This window comes from Triturus cristatus, chromosome 5_1 (genome assembly GCF_964204655.1).
Source record: "Triturus cristatus chromosome 5_1, aTriCri1.1, whole genome shotgun sequence".
NCBI classification, from domain to species: Eukaryota; Metazoa; Chordata; class Amphibia; order Caudata; family Salamandridae; genus Triturus; species Triturus cristatus.
In genome coordinates, this window is record NC_140587.1 from 399,247,545 (window position 1) to 399,268,439 (window position 20,895).

The 20,895-nt window shown below is 44.0% G+C and overlaps 1 protein-coding gene across 1 annotated transcript in view; it reads right to left on the minus strand.

Annotated features, from left to right (window-relative positions):
* Positions 1-20,895, minus strand: part of DCAF13 (DDB1 and CUL4 associated factor 13) — a 350,429-nt gene that overhangs the window by 88,824 nt on the left and 240,710 nt on the right. The window contains exon 9 of the mRNA XM_085605122.1: positions 1,476-1,611. Within this exon, the coding sequence (XP_085461248.1) occupies positions 1,476-1,611 (136 nt within the window). The remainder of the gene's footprint in view (positions 1-1,475; positions 1,612-20,895) is intronic.

A 20,895-nucleotide genomic window follows, 5' to 3' on the forward strand; every position in this document is an offset into this window, starting at 1 on the left:
GTCAGTGGATAGGGGCAGTATTCTACCAGAGAAGTGTTGTTTTCCACCGGTGCCTCATGGATACAATACCGATGCAGTTGAGCTGAATGACAAAGTTGGGCACTTGACTCTCTCTGGGTATTGAGGTAAAGCAGTCAAGTCTTACTTCTAGAGTTTAAAGGATTTAGAAACTCAATTCCAGCATGGCACGGTAAAGAAAAAACACCAACACCAATTTCCAGCTAATGCTTTGTCTTTGAAAAAGAAAATACGTTTTATGTACAGGTAGGTATATAGACGGTAATAGACATAATTACAAATAAAACAAAAATTATTAGCACTTTCTGAGGTTCATACACTTCCAGCCATTATAGTATCTGCGTACAGGTATAAGATTTCTCTTAACACTGATCCTAAGGCAAGGTTATCACATGGTATGAGGTGCAGTTAGATTAAAAGATCATCTGGAGAGCTTGGGTGTCAAGACTTTTGTTAAAGGTTTTGTCATGCAGAGGAGCTTAGGATGTAGGCAAGACATATAGACAGGATTCTAGATCAAACACCTGTCCTGGGCCAGCCTTCCATAGCATAATGGACAATTCAGTGGGTTGAAACCTTAGCAGCTGCATTTCCAGTACCCAATGACAAAAAGTAAAGGCGTCGCTTTCTACAAATAGGTATCCCAAAAACAAACCAGCCAAAGTCAAAGGACTCCACCTACTGAAGTTAGTGGCGTACTCCTTGAAGCGCTGGTAAGAAATGATGGTGACTCTGTGGCTGGTCATCAGTGTCCAGTTAAGGGCACTGCAAACAGAGAACGGAAATTTAGGGACCAGTTAAGGAGCCAACTGGACCCTATTCCTTTTAATGGGGATGACATCTACAGTGGGTCAGTTCACATTACTACGTCCCACAGGAGCCGTTTCCTTTTAAGCACATATAATTCAGTCAATCAAAGTCAAAGTTTCTGATGCCAAGGGCACCCAGAGAACTAGGAGCAGCTAAGTCGAAAACAACTTTAGATCTACAATGATCGTACTGAGAACTACAGTACATGAGGGTGTATGGAAAATGTCACATGCAAAATGTCAGAGGCCAATATCTTATGTCACACAAGAAAGAGCTATACACTGAGGATTATTTAAAAAAAAATAAAGAAACAGGGGCTTGTACCACTTTGGATATCCTTGAGAATGGATATCATCTTCTACTTGGCCCTCGCCTTGTCAAAGGGTCCTCTCTGGTGGTGTCAAGAGTATTCAGCTCAACCTTTTTGATTAGGCTGTTTAAAATCATTTGCTGAGGTACTGGTCCCCCAGAATTACACTGTGACGCCTCTACAGAGACCCATGTTACTGCATGCGTGTAGCAGAACGGTATTCTAAAAAAACATTCCGAACAACCTTCTTGGTTACTGAAATTTACTAGAAGACATGATGAATACAGCTCTCACAAGTGCATACTAAATCATTATTGTCAGAAGTAATTCTTCTTACCATGCCAAGCTTTTCTGAAGCATTAGCCTTCCATATTCGGATATTCATCTCATCTGAGCCACACAGGATGTACTTGTTGTCCAAACTCCACTTGACAGAGATGACGTGCTGCATTCGTTTAGTGTGGTAGACTTCCCTATAATCAAAATAAAACTCGGTTACAATACTTAGCCACCTATTTATTTTGCCTAGGTATTTTCTATCTTTTGATGTTTATACTGAAAAACTCTACATAAACCAATAACACAGAAAGCACTGGAGGGAGTCAGTCTTAAACAATAATAACAAAATTCTGAGCAAATTATCACATTATATTTTTAACGATACTTTACTTTTTTTTTTAATTGTACTTTTAAATTGTAATGGTTAAGTTGTCTTCAAACTGAAATGTTGAATAAACCACAAATTACCCCTGATGAAGAAAATTACAAGCAGGAAAACGCTAGGGCTTTTTCTTCAAAATGTTCTTTGAGCTTCTTGCAGCTGTGATGCCATCAGCTCGAAGAATTTCCTTTAACTATTTGGATAGAAGCTTTCAGTTCATATTTTTTTTTGCCTTTCAATAAAGGAAACTTAGAATGCTGACAGGAATGATGCACGACAGCAACTTAGCGATCTTGCAGCAACTCAAAATTCCAACTTTAATTTGGAAGATAAAAGGTCAAACCTATTTATTTGAAAGAACGAGATTTGCTGTTCCTCATGACACAGTGCAACTACTTTTTGACTAGTTTGCACTTGGAAAGTTATGGGGTGATCAGTCAAGCAAAGGGCAGAGGAAAAGGAGAGGGTTCCCAAAAGACTTTTTCCCCATTCCTTTTTCCATAGGATCTTTAGACACAGCTTCAGCCCAAACCAATGAACGGATTTGCACCAAATTTGGCAGAAAGCTAGCTCTTGGTCCAGAAATAGTGGTGTTTGTAAATTCGTTCAGTAGTTTTGGAGAAATTATGGTTAAAAGAAATGTATATATCAGGCCTCGCAGGAGCCCTGATCCCTAAAGATCTCAAGCTGAGATCCGATTAGTTGCCACCACATCAACCAGGAAATGGTAGAAGCCATCGCAGGACTGTGGACTCAGTCCTGAGAACTAACAAAAACGCATAAAAAAATACATCTGGGGGTAGGGTACGGACACCCTATAATATTATCAAGCGAGAGAGAGAGACGAATAATATAGACTAGTTCACTTACCCTGGTACATGTAGTAAATATCAAAGAGAACTAGCTAATTAATGGAATCTAGGTGTCCATGTCTGGGAGAAAAACATGTTTTTTATGAAGACCCTCACCCACCAACCTAGTTGGTGACATGCTTCATGATCGGGTCCCACCCAAGGCGCCGAATGCACCTTGGGTGTGTTTCAACGCCTGACTACAGCGGAGCGGGTATTTGTGTAGGGAGAGTGCAGTGACGTAAATGAGTGTAAATTAAAAACTGTCCAATGGGTCCCGTTTGGCTAGAGAATTTCAATAATAATGGGCCCTTGGCAGTGTTAAAAACAACAGCGAGGATATATGAGGAGGTACGGTTATGTCTCCAATATCCTATGAGGTCTAGATGTTTCAGCCAGACCTCTAATTGTGCTGGCTTTCGTCAGGACCTATGTGTATGGGTGGTTTATTGAGTATCAAGTGCCACTCGTTAGACCAGTATGTGTCGCACGCGCTAAGGTATGTATATTGAGAGAGGAGGTGTTCCTCTGGTAGCTCAAATCACTGAGATTTTCAGAGTGAGCAACATTCCATCGACTGAATCCCGGTAGCAGGCCGCAGTAGGTATGGAGTGCGGGTGAGCAACTTTGACGAATGAGCGACAATAGGTCCGGCCGCCTCACAGGACTCATGTTGCTCACTCTGGCCAAGAGTATGAATTACTTGTGTGAGAGGCAGACGTTCTGCGACTCTAACCCAAAGCATTTTATGCTTAATTGCGCTGCCTTCAGAATCACAATAGTCATTCTGAGACCAAAAGAATAAGTGGTCATTAAAAGACTGAACACAGTAGTAAGAATCACTTACGATTAAAGTAGTCACATTAGGATCAGCAAACTCCAGTGCTAGCACCAGAGCACGTAGCTCCGCCAACTGGGCGGTACAGTCCCCTAGTGCCTGCGTGTGCACAACACTGGACTTGAACTCACCGTTCACCATGGTACCATGGTACCTGCTACTATTGCGCAAGCTGCAGAGTAAGAAGGTTTTGATCCGGTCGCCGGTTGCGCAGAACCATCGGTATAAATGATACAATGGTAGTCCTCGAACAGGCGCATAGACAGAGGAGCAGGAAGAACTAATGAGTTTGTAACGAGGAGTCAAAGATATAGGTGACATCAGATGATGTCAACGAAGTTGCCCATTGTATCCAACGCGGATGTAAAGCTTTTGAGTTTGGTACACTGGCTCTCGTTACTGCTTCAAGAGCAGGATACAGTGTTACAACCATCATGCGTTTTCCTTGCGCCAGTTTACGTTCCTTTAGGATCGCCATCTGGACTGCGGTTAATACTTTATCAACTGTCAAAAAACGCAGTTCAGCCGAAGTGTACAAATGTGACTTGTAAGCAATAGGTACTGTGTCAACTTCATTAAACGTCAAGTAGGTAAAACCCACTGCCCCTGGCACAATTCTTATCACCAGGTTTGTGTGGTTATCACGTGTTAACAAGTATTTAGATTCAATAAGATCAGACTGCAAGGATTGCAGAATAGCTGAATGTTCTGGAAGCCAGCAGGCTTTTGTAAAGGGTGTTTGTATCAAGGCATACAGCGGCTTAATACGCTGGGCATAATCGGGAATGTAAGTTAGTCCGAAGTTTAAAAATCCCAGCAAAGACTGTAATTTTTTCAGGGTTGTAGGAGAGCGCAAACATGCGCATTTCTCCAAGAGGAGAGGCGCCAGGCCTCTTCCTTCATTATTGAGCTCATAGCCCAGGAACAAAACTGTGAACTCTGCAATGTGTAATTTTGCAAAGTTAAATTGTTCTGCAAACAAAACTATGATGTGGTCCACGCGACAAAGATGCAGCCATAATTCGTCATCCGTGAGATAAATATCATCAACGTACGAGTACGCATCAGGGTCTATGTTGTCTAACAGAGAGACAACACGTGCGGCAAAAACGCCCGGGCTGTTTTTGTACCCCATGGCCAATCTTATAAATTGTTTTTGTTTACCGCCCAGGGTGAAGGCTGTCCATTGACTACTTATAGAGGACAGATTGTGGCTAAAAAAGCCATTGGAAATGTCAAGTGTAGTTTTATATTTTTTTTATGCACAAGACTGTTTACAAGTCCTGAGCTATGGGTATTCTGAACTGCACAGTTATGACAATGATAGTTCAAATGTCGGTAATCCAAAACTAAGTGGTACAACCCATCTGGTTTGGTTACTGTAAAAAGAGGGTTATTCATCGGTGACACACGTCTCGATGACTCCTTGATACTCTAATTGTTCAAGTATTTCAGAAACTGGAGCTTTTGCTTCTTGCCAGAGGGGATATTGGGGTTGTGGCATAGACCGCAATTGTATCTCATGAGGCGGAGAGGTTTCATCCCAGCCCACCTGAGTACGGTACAGTGCCGGTGCAAGCACCAAAGCCCACTCTTTCACAAAAGCCACTGCTTGCTCCTTGGCTATGTTGTGTGAAAAACTAGGGAGGATTACCTCCTCCCCCCTCGGAGTGGCTAAAACAAAAGTTGGGGGCCAGTCTGCCTCAGCTAATAAGATGTCATACTAAGAAGTCAGATTTTCCCCAAAAATCCCTTGAATAACACGTTGTATATCACCTTCAATTAAAAGTACTATTTCATATAATCTATCAGGGGGAGCCACTCGGGTGTCAGCAGTCTCTACTGTGATGAAAGTGTCAATTTCTGTCACCTCCAGAAATGGACGCAGTGCTTATCGCACTATGGTAACCTCCGCTGTGCTGTCTAGCAGCGCTACTGCCCAAGTTAGATTCCGAAGGCGGGTTCTCACCGTCCGTGGCATATCTCGCTGTTAAAGCAGCAACTTTCTTTTTCTAAAACGGAGGGCGTTGACGAGGAAAATCGTCCTGCTTCCTTTTACCGTCAGTCTGACAAGGTTGCTTGCATACTTGCGAGGCACCTCGACCTCTGCCGCGATCCTGGTGATCACCTCCACAGGCTTGTGAGCCCGATGTTTCCTGTGAAGAACGAGGAGAACGCTGGTCAGGGACCTGAAACATGTCAGGCGACCTAATTCTCGCGCTGTCGTGCAAATCATAAGTGTGCTCAGAGGGTTCGGGTGCCGGTGACACTGCACGTGACCCCTGTTTCTGTTGCTGCTTCCCCTGTTTTTTATTTTTCCAATTCTTTTTAGGAAAAATTGGATGGTCGTCTTTATTAGACTGCACAGTCTGAGTTTGCTGTTATGCCGGTATTTTAGCAAACGGCTTAAAACCCAAACTATTGCGTCCAATGGTCTTATAGGCATCTGCAATAATTTTTGGTAACTCTCGGGGGTTCTCTTCTTCCAGGACAAGACGCAAAGCATTAGACACCTGAAAGTTAAGCGCACCCCCCTTGACGTTCGCAAGTATGACATCACTCCGACAAGTCTCATTCCCAACTCAACTGCCGCCTCCAGGCCATGCTCATCCTGAACAGGCTTAATCACGGAGGGTAGCACAGTCATAGAAGGTGTGCCAAAAAACTTTGCATACACTGCTGCAAACACCTCACCCCAATTCTCACAATCGGTTACCTCTGGAACTAAGTCTTTCTGCAAACTTATCGTTAAAATCCTGTGTTTCTCCACAGTATTGGCATTAGGAAATACCGCTTCCAGCTGGTCACATTTCTCAGCAAGCCAGTAAGGTAAATCATCCTTATTCTGTGGTCGCTTGTCCATAACCAATTTAACCATGACGGGACAAATAGACATCCCGGCTGGGCCAGCTGGTTGCGCCGCAACACCAGGTGCTCCCATCTGGAGATTGCGGGATACGTAGTGTACTAGAGCCCTATGCACATCAATCAGGGAGGTGTGCAAGACATGCAATTCAGCTACAGTGGCTGCTAGATAACGTGGATGTGGTGTGTACCCGGTCAAAACTGGCCAAGTGGCCGCTGGATTGGACAAAGGGCCTAACCGGACCAGAGTCACAGTGTGGGGGAGGGCGCCATTAAACCAAATACGGTGTTGCCATGCCGAAATCGGAACCTCGAGAGTCGTATATGGCCGAAACGCTACAGGTTCTGCAGTGGGAGTGTATGTATGGAACAAATTATCATCACCGTTCAACCCCATTTCCTCACTACTGCAAAAGGGATTGCTGTGTGTAACTGCTTCATAGTTATGTCATGATTCTCTAACGTGTCGACTTGCTTCCTCCAACCTCCCCCATCAAGTGTCTCGCCCCTCCTCCCACCCCATGAAAGGTTACAATTGTTGTACTATTCCTAGTGCCATCAATCCCCCAAAAAAGATTTTTTTTCAAACATAATTTTTTTTCACAGTAGGTATCCCTTAGAAACCACCTCTCTGAATCTAGGGAGACGGCATACATTTCTACTGCCCCCTTATATAGCTTTTTTACTTCATTTTCACAACACCTCCAATTTTTCACAATAAACAGTAATGGTGGCCATTTTCAACAGCCAGCCAATCACAGCACTCACAGTACTGGAGGGATCCTCTTGCTCCCGCGAGAGCATGAAGGCACGTGGGAAAAAAGGACCTCCCATCCAATCACAGTGCTCCATTTTTATTTTGTGCTCTCACGGAAGGCTCGCATCGAGTGGTGTGTTGTGGAGTGAATTAGAGTGGAGTGGGGTACAGTGAAAATGCTTACAGTTTAATAGTGTAGAGCTTAGTGGCATAGAGTGAAGCGGCATACAGTGGATGAGGGTGGAGTGGCTTAGAGTGGAATAGCATTCAGTCGAGTGGCGTGTCATACAGTGGAGTGGCTTAAAGAGGCATAGCGTACAGTGGAGTAGCGTAGAGTGAAGTTCTGCACAACAGAGTAATGCAGGCTGGAGTGTTGAAACAGTGGAGTCGTGTAGAGTGCAGCGGCTTAGAAAGGAATAACAGAGAGGAGCAGGATAGACTACAGTGGGGTAGAGTGTACTGGCGCACAGTGTAATAGTGTAGAGGCATAGATTGGAACAGCGTAGAGTTTTGTGGTGTAGAGTGCAGTGGCGTTGAGTGGAGCAGTGTAGAAAGTAGTGGTGTAGAGAGGAATAACGTTGAATGTAGTAGCATACAATGGAGTGGCATACAACGCAAAACCCCTTAGTGAGTGCCCCGGGTGGACACCAGGGCACCCACCTATAATTTAGAGAGGGGTCCCCAGAGACAAAACAGGCTCATGGAGGGGGACGAATGGCACCTATTAAGGATTGGGGAGGAGTGCTGTGAGCCCCTCACCCCTTAATATATATACCTGGGGCCAAATACTGGCTTGGGACGGGACTGCGCGTCCCCTCCCCCTTACATATACGGTTTGGCCCTGGGGGATGGGATCTCTGGAGAGACTATTGGTTTTGGGGGGTGTGCGCCCCTTCACTAAAGGCCCAAGGGGATGGGGTCCCCGGGGCCACTTCTGGCTCGGGAGGGGGTCCAAGTGCCACTGTCATTTTACAAATACTGTGGGGTTGGCTGCCTCTGGCCGTGCGCAGCATGGGTTGGCTAACTCTGGGTGGATTGGCCGCAAGCCAGGCACTGTGGCCAACCCCCCACTATGCATGTCCAAAGTCCATTCGCATCATAGGGTTGGCTGCATCCAGGTGGGCTAGCCACAGGCCAGGAGGGCCTGTGGTCAACCCCTGCTGCGCACAGCCAAAGGTCATACGCAGCGTGAGGTTGGATTTACTCATGGTAACAAAATATTACCCAACGTTAACAAAATGTGAAATTCACTGGAAAAAAAACGATTTAAGTAACATTACAGTTAGGTGAGAATTTCTCGGACAACGCAACGTTTTAAACACACACAACCACTGAAATTCACCAGTGATAGTTTGCTCTGATAATTATAACTCGAGCCCTAATGTAACTATAACTCACGTCTTTACCATGCACTTTGAAGTATCCTAAATATTACATCACTCATGACATCTTCTATAACATCATTAATATCACTGCAACATTTGCAATGAAGTTATTGATGAGAAAACTGTGCATGGCTGTGATGCGAGTTATAGTTACCCTAGGGCATGAGTTATAGTTACAAGAGCTGGTGAATTTCAGTGGTTTTGTACATTTATAATGTTATGTTGCCATTGAAATTCCCCTTCAATCCGGAGGGCTCCTGGGGGTCAACTAGCCCACCAGGTGCTTCCAGTAAGCGCCACTGTGCTGTGTTGCAGAGAGGTGGTCTACGCCGTGCCCCTTTTTACACCTCTCTGCAACACAGCTCTGTGGCGCTTAATGGAGGTACCCGGTGGGCTAGTTGCACCCCAGGGACCCTCAGGATTCAAGGGGACTTAATCCCGCAACTTAAAACGCACCACGGGGCACTATTGCACAGTGGTGAAGGGAGGGGGCGGGGCCTGAGGTGACATGTGTGCGAACACGCCCTGTGACGCGTTTTAAGTTGAGGAATTAATTCCTCTTCAATCCTGAGGTCCCCTGGGGGCCAAATAGCCCACCAGGTGCCTCCAATAAGTGCCACAGAGCTGTGTTGCAGAGTGTTGTAAGAAGGGGCGTGGCCTATGAACAACTCTGCAACTCAGCTTCCTGGCGCATACTGGAGGTACCTGGTGGGCTAGGTGGCCTCCAGGGACCCTCAGGATTGAAGAGGAATTAATTCCCCAACTTATAACGCGCCACAGGGTGTGTTTGAACACGTCACCTCAGGCCCCGCCCCCTTCCTTCACCACTGTGCAAATGTGCCCCCTGACGAGTGGCAAGTTGGGGAATTAATTCCAACTAGCCCACCAGGTACCTCCAGTATGCGCCAGGGAGCTGCGTTGCAGAGAGGTGTTCAGAGGCCACGCCCCTTTGTACACCTCTCTGCAATGCAGCTCTGTGGCGCTTACTGGAGGTACCTAGTGGGCTAGTTGGACCCTAGGGACCCTCAGGATTCAAGGGGTCTTAAACTCCCAACTTAAAATGGCCACAGGACGTGTTTACACAGTGGTGAAGGGAGGGGACGGGGCCTGAGGTGACGTGTGCAAACATGTCCTGTGGCGCGTTTTGAGTTGGGGAAATAATTCCCCTTCAATCCTGAGGGCCTCTGGGGGCCAACTAGCCCACCAGGGCTTCCAGTAAGCGCCACTGCGCTGCGTTGCGTTGCCGAGAGGTGGTCCAGCCCGTGCCCCTTTTTATACCTCTCTGCAATGCAGCTCTGTGGCGCTTACTGGAGGGACCTAGTGGGCTAGTTGGACCCCAGGGACCCTCAGGATTCAAGGGGACTTTATCCCCCAACTTAAAACGCCCACAGGGCGTGTTTGCACACGTCACCTCAGGCTCCCCCCCTCCCTTCACCAGTGTGCAAACGCACCCCGTGGCGCGTTTTAAGAGGTAGTATTAATCCCCCTGCCCTTTATGTACTAGGGGCTTACAGAGGCGGTCATGCTAATCACAGGAGTATCCCAACGCATAGTGTTCCCTAGTGTATGTAGGTGTTTTCACTGTATTCCAAATGTCTTTTAGCATACCACTGGCTCTAGGCCTGGTTAGTCAGAGTCAGTTAACACCAGTACCCATCTGAAAAAGTTGTGGGCACTGGATGATTTTGTAACAAGGCCTGTTTCTGCTCCTCTGTTGGTTCTTTCTGTACGTCTTGCTTCTTCCTGCACTTTTCTTCGTCTTTGAGGACTTCTGTTGCTACTTTCTGCTTTTGTTTTGCTTCTTTCTGTGTGTTTTTTCTTCTTTCTTCACATGTCCTACCTCTGTAGGCATAGTTAGAAACTAGCATTTAAAAAACCTTAGAAATTCACTGAAAAAAACCATAGTTTTCAGGCACGTTATAGTTAGAAATTAGCATTTAAAAAACCTTAGAAATTCACTGAAAAAACCCATAGGTTTTAGAGAAAGTTATAGTTAGTTGGACATTTCACTTGTGCAAAACCAAAGAAATTCCCCCGTTGTAGTTAGCTGAACTAACTATAACTCGCACCCCCGCAATGCACTGCTGATGCGGTCACATATTACATCACTCATGACATGGTCAGTGAGATCTCAAATGACATCACTGACGACATCATCCATGTGATAAATTGATGCATCTTCTTACACCCTAATATAACCTTTGATACACCTTCTCTAAATTACAGACTGCCATTCTCAAAACCATAGACACTCCAACACCAATAACTACATACCCACTCACTGATTCTTAGGTTTACACACACATCCACTCACTCACCCGTACAGTCACTCATACTTATGGTCACTCAGTACAGGACTATCATATGCACTTATACACCTACATAGAAACTCACAAACCGCCACTCATCTATAGAGGTACTCACACATCTAGTCAGTCATGCAAATAATTAATCACACTGCAATTTAATCACCTATACAGTTATACACACACCAGCTCACTTTCTCATACAAATACTAGCACATACTTGCGCTCTTATACAATCACTGATACAAGCACAGACTCATCCATACAGTCACTCTCACAATCACACACTCTCAGTTATAGCCATTTATATACTCCGACACACATATATACTGCCTTTCACATATGTAGTTACTCACACATATGAAACTGAGATATACATTCACTCACTAACACACCCATGCACACACTCACCCACACAGTCCATCACAGATGCACTCTTGAAACCATGCACCCAGTGAATCACCCACTCACACATCTATGTACAGAGTCACACACACCCCACACACACAAACACTCAGGCACCCATACAGATACTCAGACAACCAATCAATAACCCATATAGACACTCATGTAGCTATTCGCAAACCCATGCAGCCGCTTACACACCAACAGACAGACGGATACAGACATTCACACAGTTTACTCACTAACCCATGCATTCAGTAAGATAAGTTTAATCACTCACTTATAGAATCAGTCACACACCTACTAAATCATCCTTTCAGACACTTATACACCCACTTATTCTTCAATACGCCTTTCCCTATATATATTAAACATATTTAAACTTTACAGAAACACACAGTCACTGGATGATGTCATCAGTGATGTCATCAGTGATGTCACTGCCCATGTCATGAGTGATGTAATATGTGACGTCATCAGCAGTGCATTGCGGGGGCGCGAGTTATAGTTAGCTGAACTAACTATAACGGGGGAATTTCTATGGTTTTGCACGAGTGAAATGTCCAACTAACTATAACGTTCCCTAAAACTAATGGTTTTTTCAGTGAACATATATATATATATATATATATATATATATATATATATATATATATATATATTATCTACTGGCGGTCGCCAGTAGATAGTTATGCTTACAACCTAGTTTCCATAGGAAATCTCAAAATTCTATTTTGAATAACTTTGGCGCCGGTTGACGAATCCTCGCAAATTTTTCAAAACTAATGGGGCGCTCTGTTCAGCTCCTACCCTGAAAGTCTCGGGGTGATTCGTCAAGCGGGGGCCGAGAAAAAAGGGGGGTCCCAAAACACGTTTTCCCCATGCATTTTTCCATAGGACCTTTAGACACAGCTACAGACAGAACGGCTGAACAGAATTACTTGAAATTTGGCAAAGAGGTAGTCCTCAGGTCAGGCATGTGCCTTTTGCATATATGGTGTAAATCCGTTCAGTAGTTCCTGAGAAAATCAAAAGTAAAATCATATACATATCTGGGCGGAGCCTAACCACACATCTCATTGTGAGATCTGATTGGCTGTCAGCACTTCATCCAAGAAGTGTTGGCAGCCATCTTGGGACCAATATACATGATAGCACCTCATTAAAAAGCATTGCAGTTAATAGAAGGTTTTAAGACTTTAGTTACATTATAAATCATTTGTTGATGGTACCATACTCATTTTAGGAATTGTAGTATGTTCTAAGGTGATTTTACCATGTGAAAAAGCCTTCTGCTGGGATATCATGAATCATGTTTGAGAGAAAACTATTTTCACATGCTTTTCCCACAGAGGTTTGGAAGGTGATCTATAAGCTAAACTGAGAGCATATTTTCTGTAAATTCACATTATCTTTCTCAGTCATGTGAGAATGAAATCTGACATTCTCAGTAAAACATGTACATCCAACAAGGGCAGAGACTGTCAGTTGATTCCTTTGTGTTCTACTGCAGCTTCCCAGAGTGTTCCAAAGAACAACTAGAGCGCTAACAGTCTTACTTATGACAAAGGTATGGCACACCTGAAGCCATCTTGATTGGAATAAAGTGGTAACATTTAAAACATTTAATTTAAAAAGGAACAAAATGAGAGGGTTCATTTTGCCATAGAATGTATGATTAGTGCTGCAGAAAGAAAAATTAGGGCACATTTTGAGTGACTTCTCAAATCCTCTTCTATTTCATTAAAGAATTCTGACATGCAGACTGAAACATGCACTTTCAATACCAGCAGCAGACTTCCCTGGTGAGCAGTAGCTTTAATACAGTGATCTAATGAGGAACTAGAGTGCTACCATTCAGAATTTATGGCAAATGTGTCACATCTGAATGCCTTCTTGATGGAACCAAAGTAAACAAGCATTGAAAATGCAATAGGTCTCGCCCTCGTTTAAGTTAAAGTAATGCTGTTTGTAATTAGGTGGCTTTTTAGCTTTGCTTTTATTAGTGTTTTTCAAAATTTCATGTAAAAACCATGCATATCTGTATATGTATGCATGCATTTATATTTGTATTTATATAGATATGCAGATTATATATATGTATGTATATACATATATATACACATACATATATATAAATGCATATATGTGCATATGTGTGCGTGTAGAGAGAGGTAGAGAGGTAGAGATGTAGAGGTAGAGAGGTAGAGGTAGAGAGGTAGAGGTAGAGAGGTAGAGGTAGAGAGGTAGAGGTAGAGAGTAGTAGAGAGAGAGATAGAGAAAGGTAGAGAGTAGAGGATGAGTAATAGAGAGTAGAGAGAGAGTAGTAGAGAGAGTAGTAGAGAGTAGTAGAGAGAGTAGCAGAGAGTGAGTAGGAGAGAGTAGGAGAGAGTAGTAGAGAGTGAGTAGTAGAGAGTAGTAGTGAGTGAGAAGTAGAGAGTAGTAGAGAGTAGTAGAGAGTGAGTAGTAGAGGGTGTAGTAGAGAGTAGTAGAGAGTGAGTAGTAGAGGGAGTAGTAGAGAGTGAGTAGTAGAGAGTGAGTAGTGGAGACTGAGTAGCAGAGAGAGAGTAGTAGAGAATGAGTAGTAGAGAATGAGTAGTAGAGTGAGTAGTAGAGAGTAGTAGAGAGTGAGTAGTAGAGAGTAGTAGAGAGTAGTAGAGAGAGAGTAGTATAGAGTGAGTAGTAGAGAGAGTAGTAGAGAGAGAGTAGTAGAGAGAGTGAGTAGTAGAGAGTAGTAGAGAGAGTAGTAGAGAGTAGTACAGAGTGAGTAGTAGAGAGTGATTAGTAGAGAGTAGTGGAGAAGTAGAGAGTGAGTAGTAGAGTGAGTAGTAGGGAGTAGTAGGGAGTAGTAGAGAGTGAGTAGTAGAGTGAGTAGTAGAGAGCAAGTAGTAGAGAGTTTGTAGTAGAGAGAGAGTACTAGAGAGTAGTAGAGGGTGAGTAGTAGAGAGTGAGTAGTAGAGAGAGTAGTAGAGAGTAGTAGAGTAGTAGAGAGTGAGTAGTAGAGAGTGAGTAGTAGAGAGTAGTAGAAAGTGAGTAGCAGAGAGAATAGTAGAGAGTAGTAGAGAGTGAGTAGTAGAGAGTGAGTAGTAGAGAGAGAGTAGTAGAGAGTGAGTGGTAGAGAGTAGTAGAGTGAGTAGTAGAGTGAGTAGTAGAGAGAGTAGTAGAGTGAGTAGTTGAGAGTGAGTAGTAGAGAGTAGTAGAGATTAGTAGAGAGTAGTAGAGAGTAGTAGAGAGTGAGTAGTAGAGAGTGAGTAGTAGAGAGTGAGTAGTAGAGAGTGAGTAGTAGAGAGTGAGTAGTAGAGAGGGAGTAGTAGAGAGAGAGAGTAGTAGAGAGAGAGTAGTAGAGAGAGAGTAGTAGAGAGAGTAGTAGAGAGAGAGTAGTAGAGAGTGAGTAGTAGAGTAGTAGAGAGTGAGTAGTAGAGTAGTAGAGAGTGAGTGGTAGAGAGTAGTAGAGAGTAGTAGAGAGTGAGTAGTAGAGTAGTAGAGAGTGAGTGGTAGAGAGTAGTAGAGAGTAGTAGAGAGTGAGTAGTAGAGAGTAGTAGAGAGTAGTAGAGAGTAGTAGAAAGTGAGTAGTAGAGAGTGAGTAGTAGAAAGTAGTAGAGAGTGAGTAGTTTAATTTAAAAGGAACACAATGAGGAGGTTCATTTTGCCATAGAAATTATGATTAGTGAGGAAAAAAGAAAAATTAGGGCACATTTTGAGTGACTTATCAAATCCTCTTCTATTTCATTAAAAAATTCTGACATGCAGACTGAAACATGCACTTTCAATACCAGCAGCAGACTTCCCTGGTGAGCAGTAGCTTTACTACAGTGATCTAATGAGCAACTAGAGTGCTACCATTCAGAATTTATGGAAAATGTGGGACACATCTGAATGCCTTCTTGATGGAATCAAAGTAAACAAGCATTGAAAATGCAATAGGTCTCGCCCTCGTTTAAGTTAAAGCAATTCTGTTTGTAATTAGGTGGCTTTTTAGCTTTGCTTGTATTAGAGTTTTTCAAACTTTCATGTACATACCATGCATATGTATGCATATATGTATATGTTTGCATGAATTTATATTGATATAGATATGCAGATTATATTTATATGTTTATATATTCACTGAAAAAACCATAGGTTTCACACACGTTATAGTTACGAATTAGCATTTAAAAAAACCTTGCAAATTCACTTAAAAAACCATAGGTTTCACACATGTTATAGTTAGCTGGACATTTCACTCGTAAAAAACCAATGAAATTCCCCCGTTATAGTTAGTGCAGGCAACTATAACTCACGCGACCGCAATCCTCTGCTGATGACGTCAGATATTACATCACTGTATTTAGACACTTATTTACCCATGTCTTCTTCCATTAATCTTTAGCTATACATATATTACAAATATTTATTTTTCATAAAGACACATATGCCATCAGTGATGTAATATCTGACGTCATCAGCAGAGGATTGCGGTCGCGTGAGTTATAGTTGCCTGCACTAACTATAACGGGGGAATTTCATTGGTTTTTTACGAGTGAAATGTCCAGCTAACTATAACATGTGTGAAACCTATGGTTTTTTAAGTGAATATATATATATATACACACACACACACATACACATACTCCCAGCGCGGTAGTGCCAGCATGCGCCTGATCGCAGGTGGTTCACAGATGAGCACTAACCGCCAAGCGCCCTCAAATTCTCCAAAGAGACCATGAGAGAATTCAGACTATATTTCAAGCAATTCCCAAGAGACGGAATTCTGCACTTGCTGCCTTTGTCATTCTTGCTATGTAAAAATCACCATTTTGATTGTACATTTATAGCCCATTTCCCTCCATTAGCATGGAGGAAAACCTTCCATTCGTTAAGGAAACCATGTCCGTCATAATAAACGTCTCCATGATTTCATGGTAAGTATTTCAAATATTGAAACAATGTACTCGGCTGCAATCTAAACGGATTCTTCCTACTGGATATGCATGCTTCACTCGATGTTACATACTTAGTCTTTCATGTCCTCCTTAATCACCGCTCGGCGGATGCCAATGCAATGCCCTGCTCCGGAATCCCACTGGCAAAATAGTCCAGGCTGGCCTCTCAGGGAAGCCTTTCAGTCCCACTGCGAGAACTCATCTGCTCCCAGCGTCCAACCATTGCTCCCGCCTCGTCCTTTCCTCCCAGCAAACTCCTTAAGGTCTGGGGGCATGCCGGACGTAAAATAATGAATGCATGTCCTCACCTTTTTGAGTTCATGGAGAAAAGGAGTAAGTGTCAATTTTTAGGGGGCTTGGCAGTTAGTGCTGGTCTGTGAACCACCTGCCATAAGGCGCATGCTGGCATGCCGACACTATCGCATTAGGAGTGTTTATTTTACGGCCGGCATGCCCCTGGACCTTAAGGAGGTTGCTGGGAGGAAAGGACGAGGTGGGAGCAGTGGTTGGACACTGGGAGCGCACGAGCTCTCGCAGCGGGACTGCAATTCTTCCCAGAGACGCCCGCCTTGACTATGTAGCCAGTGGATTTTGGAGAAGGGCACCGCGTTGGCATCCACCAAGCGGTGATTAAGGAGGAAATGAAAGACCAAGTATGTAACATCGAGTGAAGTATACATGACAGGGGCACCAGTTCTAGATACTTTAGGGCATGAGCCTAAATATAACATCACTTTAACGTAACCTTTGGTGATATATATATATACCCAAAGGTTAAGGTGATGTTATATTTAGGCTCATGCTTTAAAGTAACTAGAACTGGTGCCCCTGCCATGCACAGTGTTATCAATAAAGTCATTTCAGATATTAAGTTCAAGTTCAAGTTCAGGAATTTGTATAGCGCACTACTCACCCAGAGGGTCTCAAGGTGCTTGAGGGAGGGTGGGTGCATTACTTATCGAATAGCCAGGTTTTTAGTTGCTTTCTGAAGGAGAGGTGGTTCTGTGTAAGTCGGAGGTGAGTGGGGAGCGAATTCCAGGTTTTGGCCGCTAAGTAGGAGAAGGATCTTCCTCCCATGGTGGATCTGTGGATGCGCGGAATTGCGGCGAGGGCTTGATTGGATGATCGTAGTTGGCGGGTGGGTGTGTAGAAGGACAGTCGTGTGTTGAGGCATTCGGATCCTAGGTCGTAGAGGGCCTTGTGTGCGTGGGTGAGGAGACGGAACGTTATTCTCTTGTTGACGGGGAGCCAGTGGAGATCCTTCAGGTGACCGGAAATGTGAGCATGACGGGGAATGTCCAGTATGAGTCTGGCTGAGGCGTTTTGGATGCGTTGGAGTTTTTTCTGTAGTTTGGCTGTGGTCCCGCGTAAAGGGTATTTCCATAATCCAGTCGGCTGGTGACCAGTGCGTGGGTGACTGTCTTTCTTGTTTCGGTGGGGATCCAGCGAAAGATTTTTTTGAGCATGCGTAGGATGTTGAAGCATGAAGATGAGACGGCGTTGACTTGTCTGGTCATCGAGAGGGAGGAGTCTAGGATGAAACCCAGGTTACGTGCGTGATCTGTAGGTATGGGTGCTGTACCCAGGGCCGGTGGCCACCATGAGTCGTCCCAGGCAGAGGGGGATGATCCTAAGATGAGGACTTCCGTTTTGTCCGAGTTAAGTTTTAAACGGCTGTTCTTCATCCATTCGGCTACTTCTTTCATTCCTTCGTGTAGATTGGTTTTGGCGGTGTTTGGGTCTTTGGTGAGGGAGAGGATCAGCTGGGTGTCGTCTGCGTAGGAGATGATGTTGAGGTTGTGTTGGCGCGCGATGGATGCGAGGGGACTCATGTATACGTTGAAGAGGGTGGGGCTGAGTGAAGATCCTTGTGGTACACCACAGATGACTTCGGTGGCCTCGGATTTGAATGGGGGGAGGCGGACTCTCTGGGTTCTTCCGGCGAGGAACGAGATGATCCAATCCAAAGCTTTTCCTTGTATTCCGACGTTGTTGAGGCGTTGTATGAGTGTGCTATGACATACTGTGTCGAAGGCGGCGGAGAGGTCGAGTAGGATGAGGGCAACTGTTTCTCCGTTGTCCAGTAGCATTCGGATGTCGTCTGTAGCTGCGATGAGGGCGGTTTCGGTGCTGTGTTTGGCTCGGAAGCCGGACTGTGAAGGGTCGAGGGAATTGTTGGATTCAAGGAAGGCGGCGAGCTGACTATTGACGGCTTTCTCAATGACTTTGGCAGGGAATGGGAGGAGTGAGATGGGGCGGTAGTTCTTAAGTTCAGAGGGGTCTGCTGTGGGTTTCTTCAGAAGGGCGCTGAGTTTGGCATGTTTCCAGCTTTCCGGGAAGGTAGCGGAGTTGAAGGAACAGTTGATGACATCGCGGAGATGGGGTGCGATGATGGAGTCTGCTTTGTTGAAGATGTGGTGGGGACATGGGTCGGTTGGCTATCCTGAGTGAATGGAGTTCATCAGGCGGATGGTGTCTTCAGTGGTGATTGGGTTCCAGGCGAGAAGGTTGTTAGAGCGCTGTTTTGGTTCGGAGGTGGGTGGAGTGGGCTGTTCATCGGACTGGTTTTCAAAGCTGTTATGTATGTCGGCGATTTTGTTGTGGAAGAAAGAGGATAAAGAGTCGCAGAGGTCTTGGGAGGGAGTGATGTTGTTGGTGCCGGCGGTGGGGTTGGTAAATTCTTTGACGATGTAAAATAGTTCCTTGCTGTTGTGGGCGTTGTTGTCGAGTCGATCCTTGAATGCTGATTTCTTGGTGGATCGGATCGATTGGTGGTGTTTGCGGGTGGCGTCCTTGAAGGTGGTCAGGTTGTCAGAGGTTGGGTTTTTTCTCCAGGTTTTCTCGAGGGTACTACGTAACTTCTTGGATTTCTTAAGGTCATCGTTGAACCAGGGGGCCTTTTTGCTACCTTGTTTGATCTGATGGTTTTTCAAGGGTGCTAATACGTCAGCGCTGTGGGTGATCCATTGTGTGAGTTTGGTGTTGTTATCACGGATGTCATAGAATATGTCATGAGTTATGTAATATGGAAGGCATGGCGAGGGCTGCGATATATAGTTACCTTTGGGCACAAGTTATAGTTGAGATAACTATAACTGTTGAAATTCAGAGGCTGTTTTTGTCTAAAATGTAATGTTTTTAACTGACATTTTCACTTAATTATAACTTCACTTTAACTTTAATTTTCTTTCCAGTGAATTCTTAGAGTTTTTTAAGTGTAAGTTATTTTCAATATATAAATGGCAAGGGTATTAGTTTGGTCAATAAACATTTCAGTAAAGCATTTATAGTAAAAAAAATAAAAATAAAGACCACATAATACAGAAATAAAATCAACCACAAGGGCTCCCTGCATTCCCAAGTTGGAGAGCAAAATCTCCAGCTCTGGGAATGCCTTAAAAACACCAACTACCTTTCCTTGGGTCATATTTTATAGACCACAGGAAACAGGGTTTATTTTGTTTAGGTATATGTGGGGTGCTGCTGCACTACACATTAGGAACACATGACTTTTGCCACTTTTCATTCATAACAAATAGTCTGTAATCTCATTAGACACTTGATTTGATGAGAAGTGTGGGGCTGAGATGGGGACTACACATTCTTTAGAAGTCGGTCATCCTATCAGTGAATGCAATAACAATGTATGGTCTTGTGATACTTTTCTTTGCTGAACAAATAAGGTACTCCTTATGCAGCTGTTTTTCTGTTAACTGTATCTTCAACGCGCCTCGTGAGTCAATAGTATTTATGAACTTCAGTGCTTAATTTGAGCCAGTGGTTTCTGGTGCTAGGCACCTGCAATTGTCAACACTGGCACTTATGGCAGTCTGCCACATGGTGGCACTGTTTGTGTAATTTAGAGATGAGCACAAAAAATGTTTATTAATTCAATATACATTACAAACGTCTAATAGCTACCACCCATGCCAATCTAATTGCTTTGGTGGCCAGAAATATTCTGAAATATCACACAGTTGCGAAAGTAATGTTATTGGCAGCGCTAGCAGGGGCAATGGGCGGTACAGACTGCAGTTGCCTCCTGAAGAGGGCCCTGTCACCTATTTATAAAAAATAAAAAATTAAGCACGGATGCGCTTACGTGTTGGATTAATCTTACCATGGTGGGATCTTTCTCCCGGGGACTAATATCTGAATGATGTAGAGCCACCGACAAGTAACGAACCGTGCTTGTTCTCCCGCGACCACAAACTGGTTGCTTCGGAAGCCGCTGTATCACTGGTTTTTATTTTGCACAATTACCACCAGTAAGCCAGGTTGGCAACATTGTTACTCTTGTTTTGAAACTGACATTTTCTCAATAACGTGAGGATTTTGGGGATAATGATGGTGTTTGTATTTTTTTGCATTTCAATATATTTGTAATTCAAACATGGTTGTTGGCTCCAAACACATTTGCGTTTTGCTAATGCATTTTGGGATCTGTTATTCTTATAAGATACAACGGACCCATTATGGATCGAGGTAGTAGGGGTAAGGTTTGCAACCCCAGTGTGGTATAGGGGCACATGAGTCATCATTCCAGGAGTACAGAATTTCTAAATTTATCTTATCTTGGCAGGATGTTCTAAATGCGGAATTCAATCTGAATGCTGCAAAGCTAACAGTGAGTCTTGAGCTGGACTTGTCCTGTGTTCACTGGCAGTTTCTTGGGGAGTTGAAGGCTCATTATTTATTATTGAAGCATTGTGTCATGCCATTGTAACCAGCACTAAAGGTCTGCTACATTATTACCGACAACCC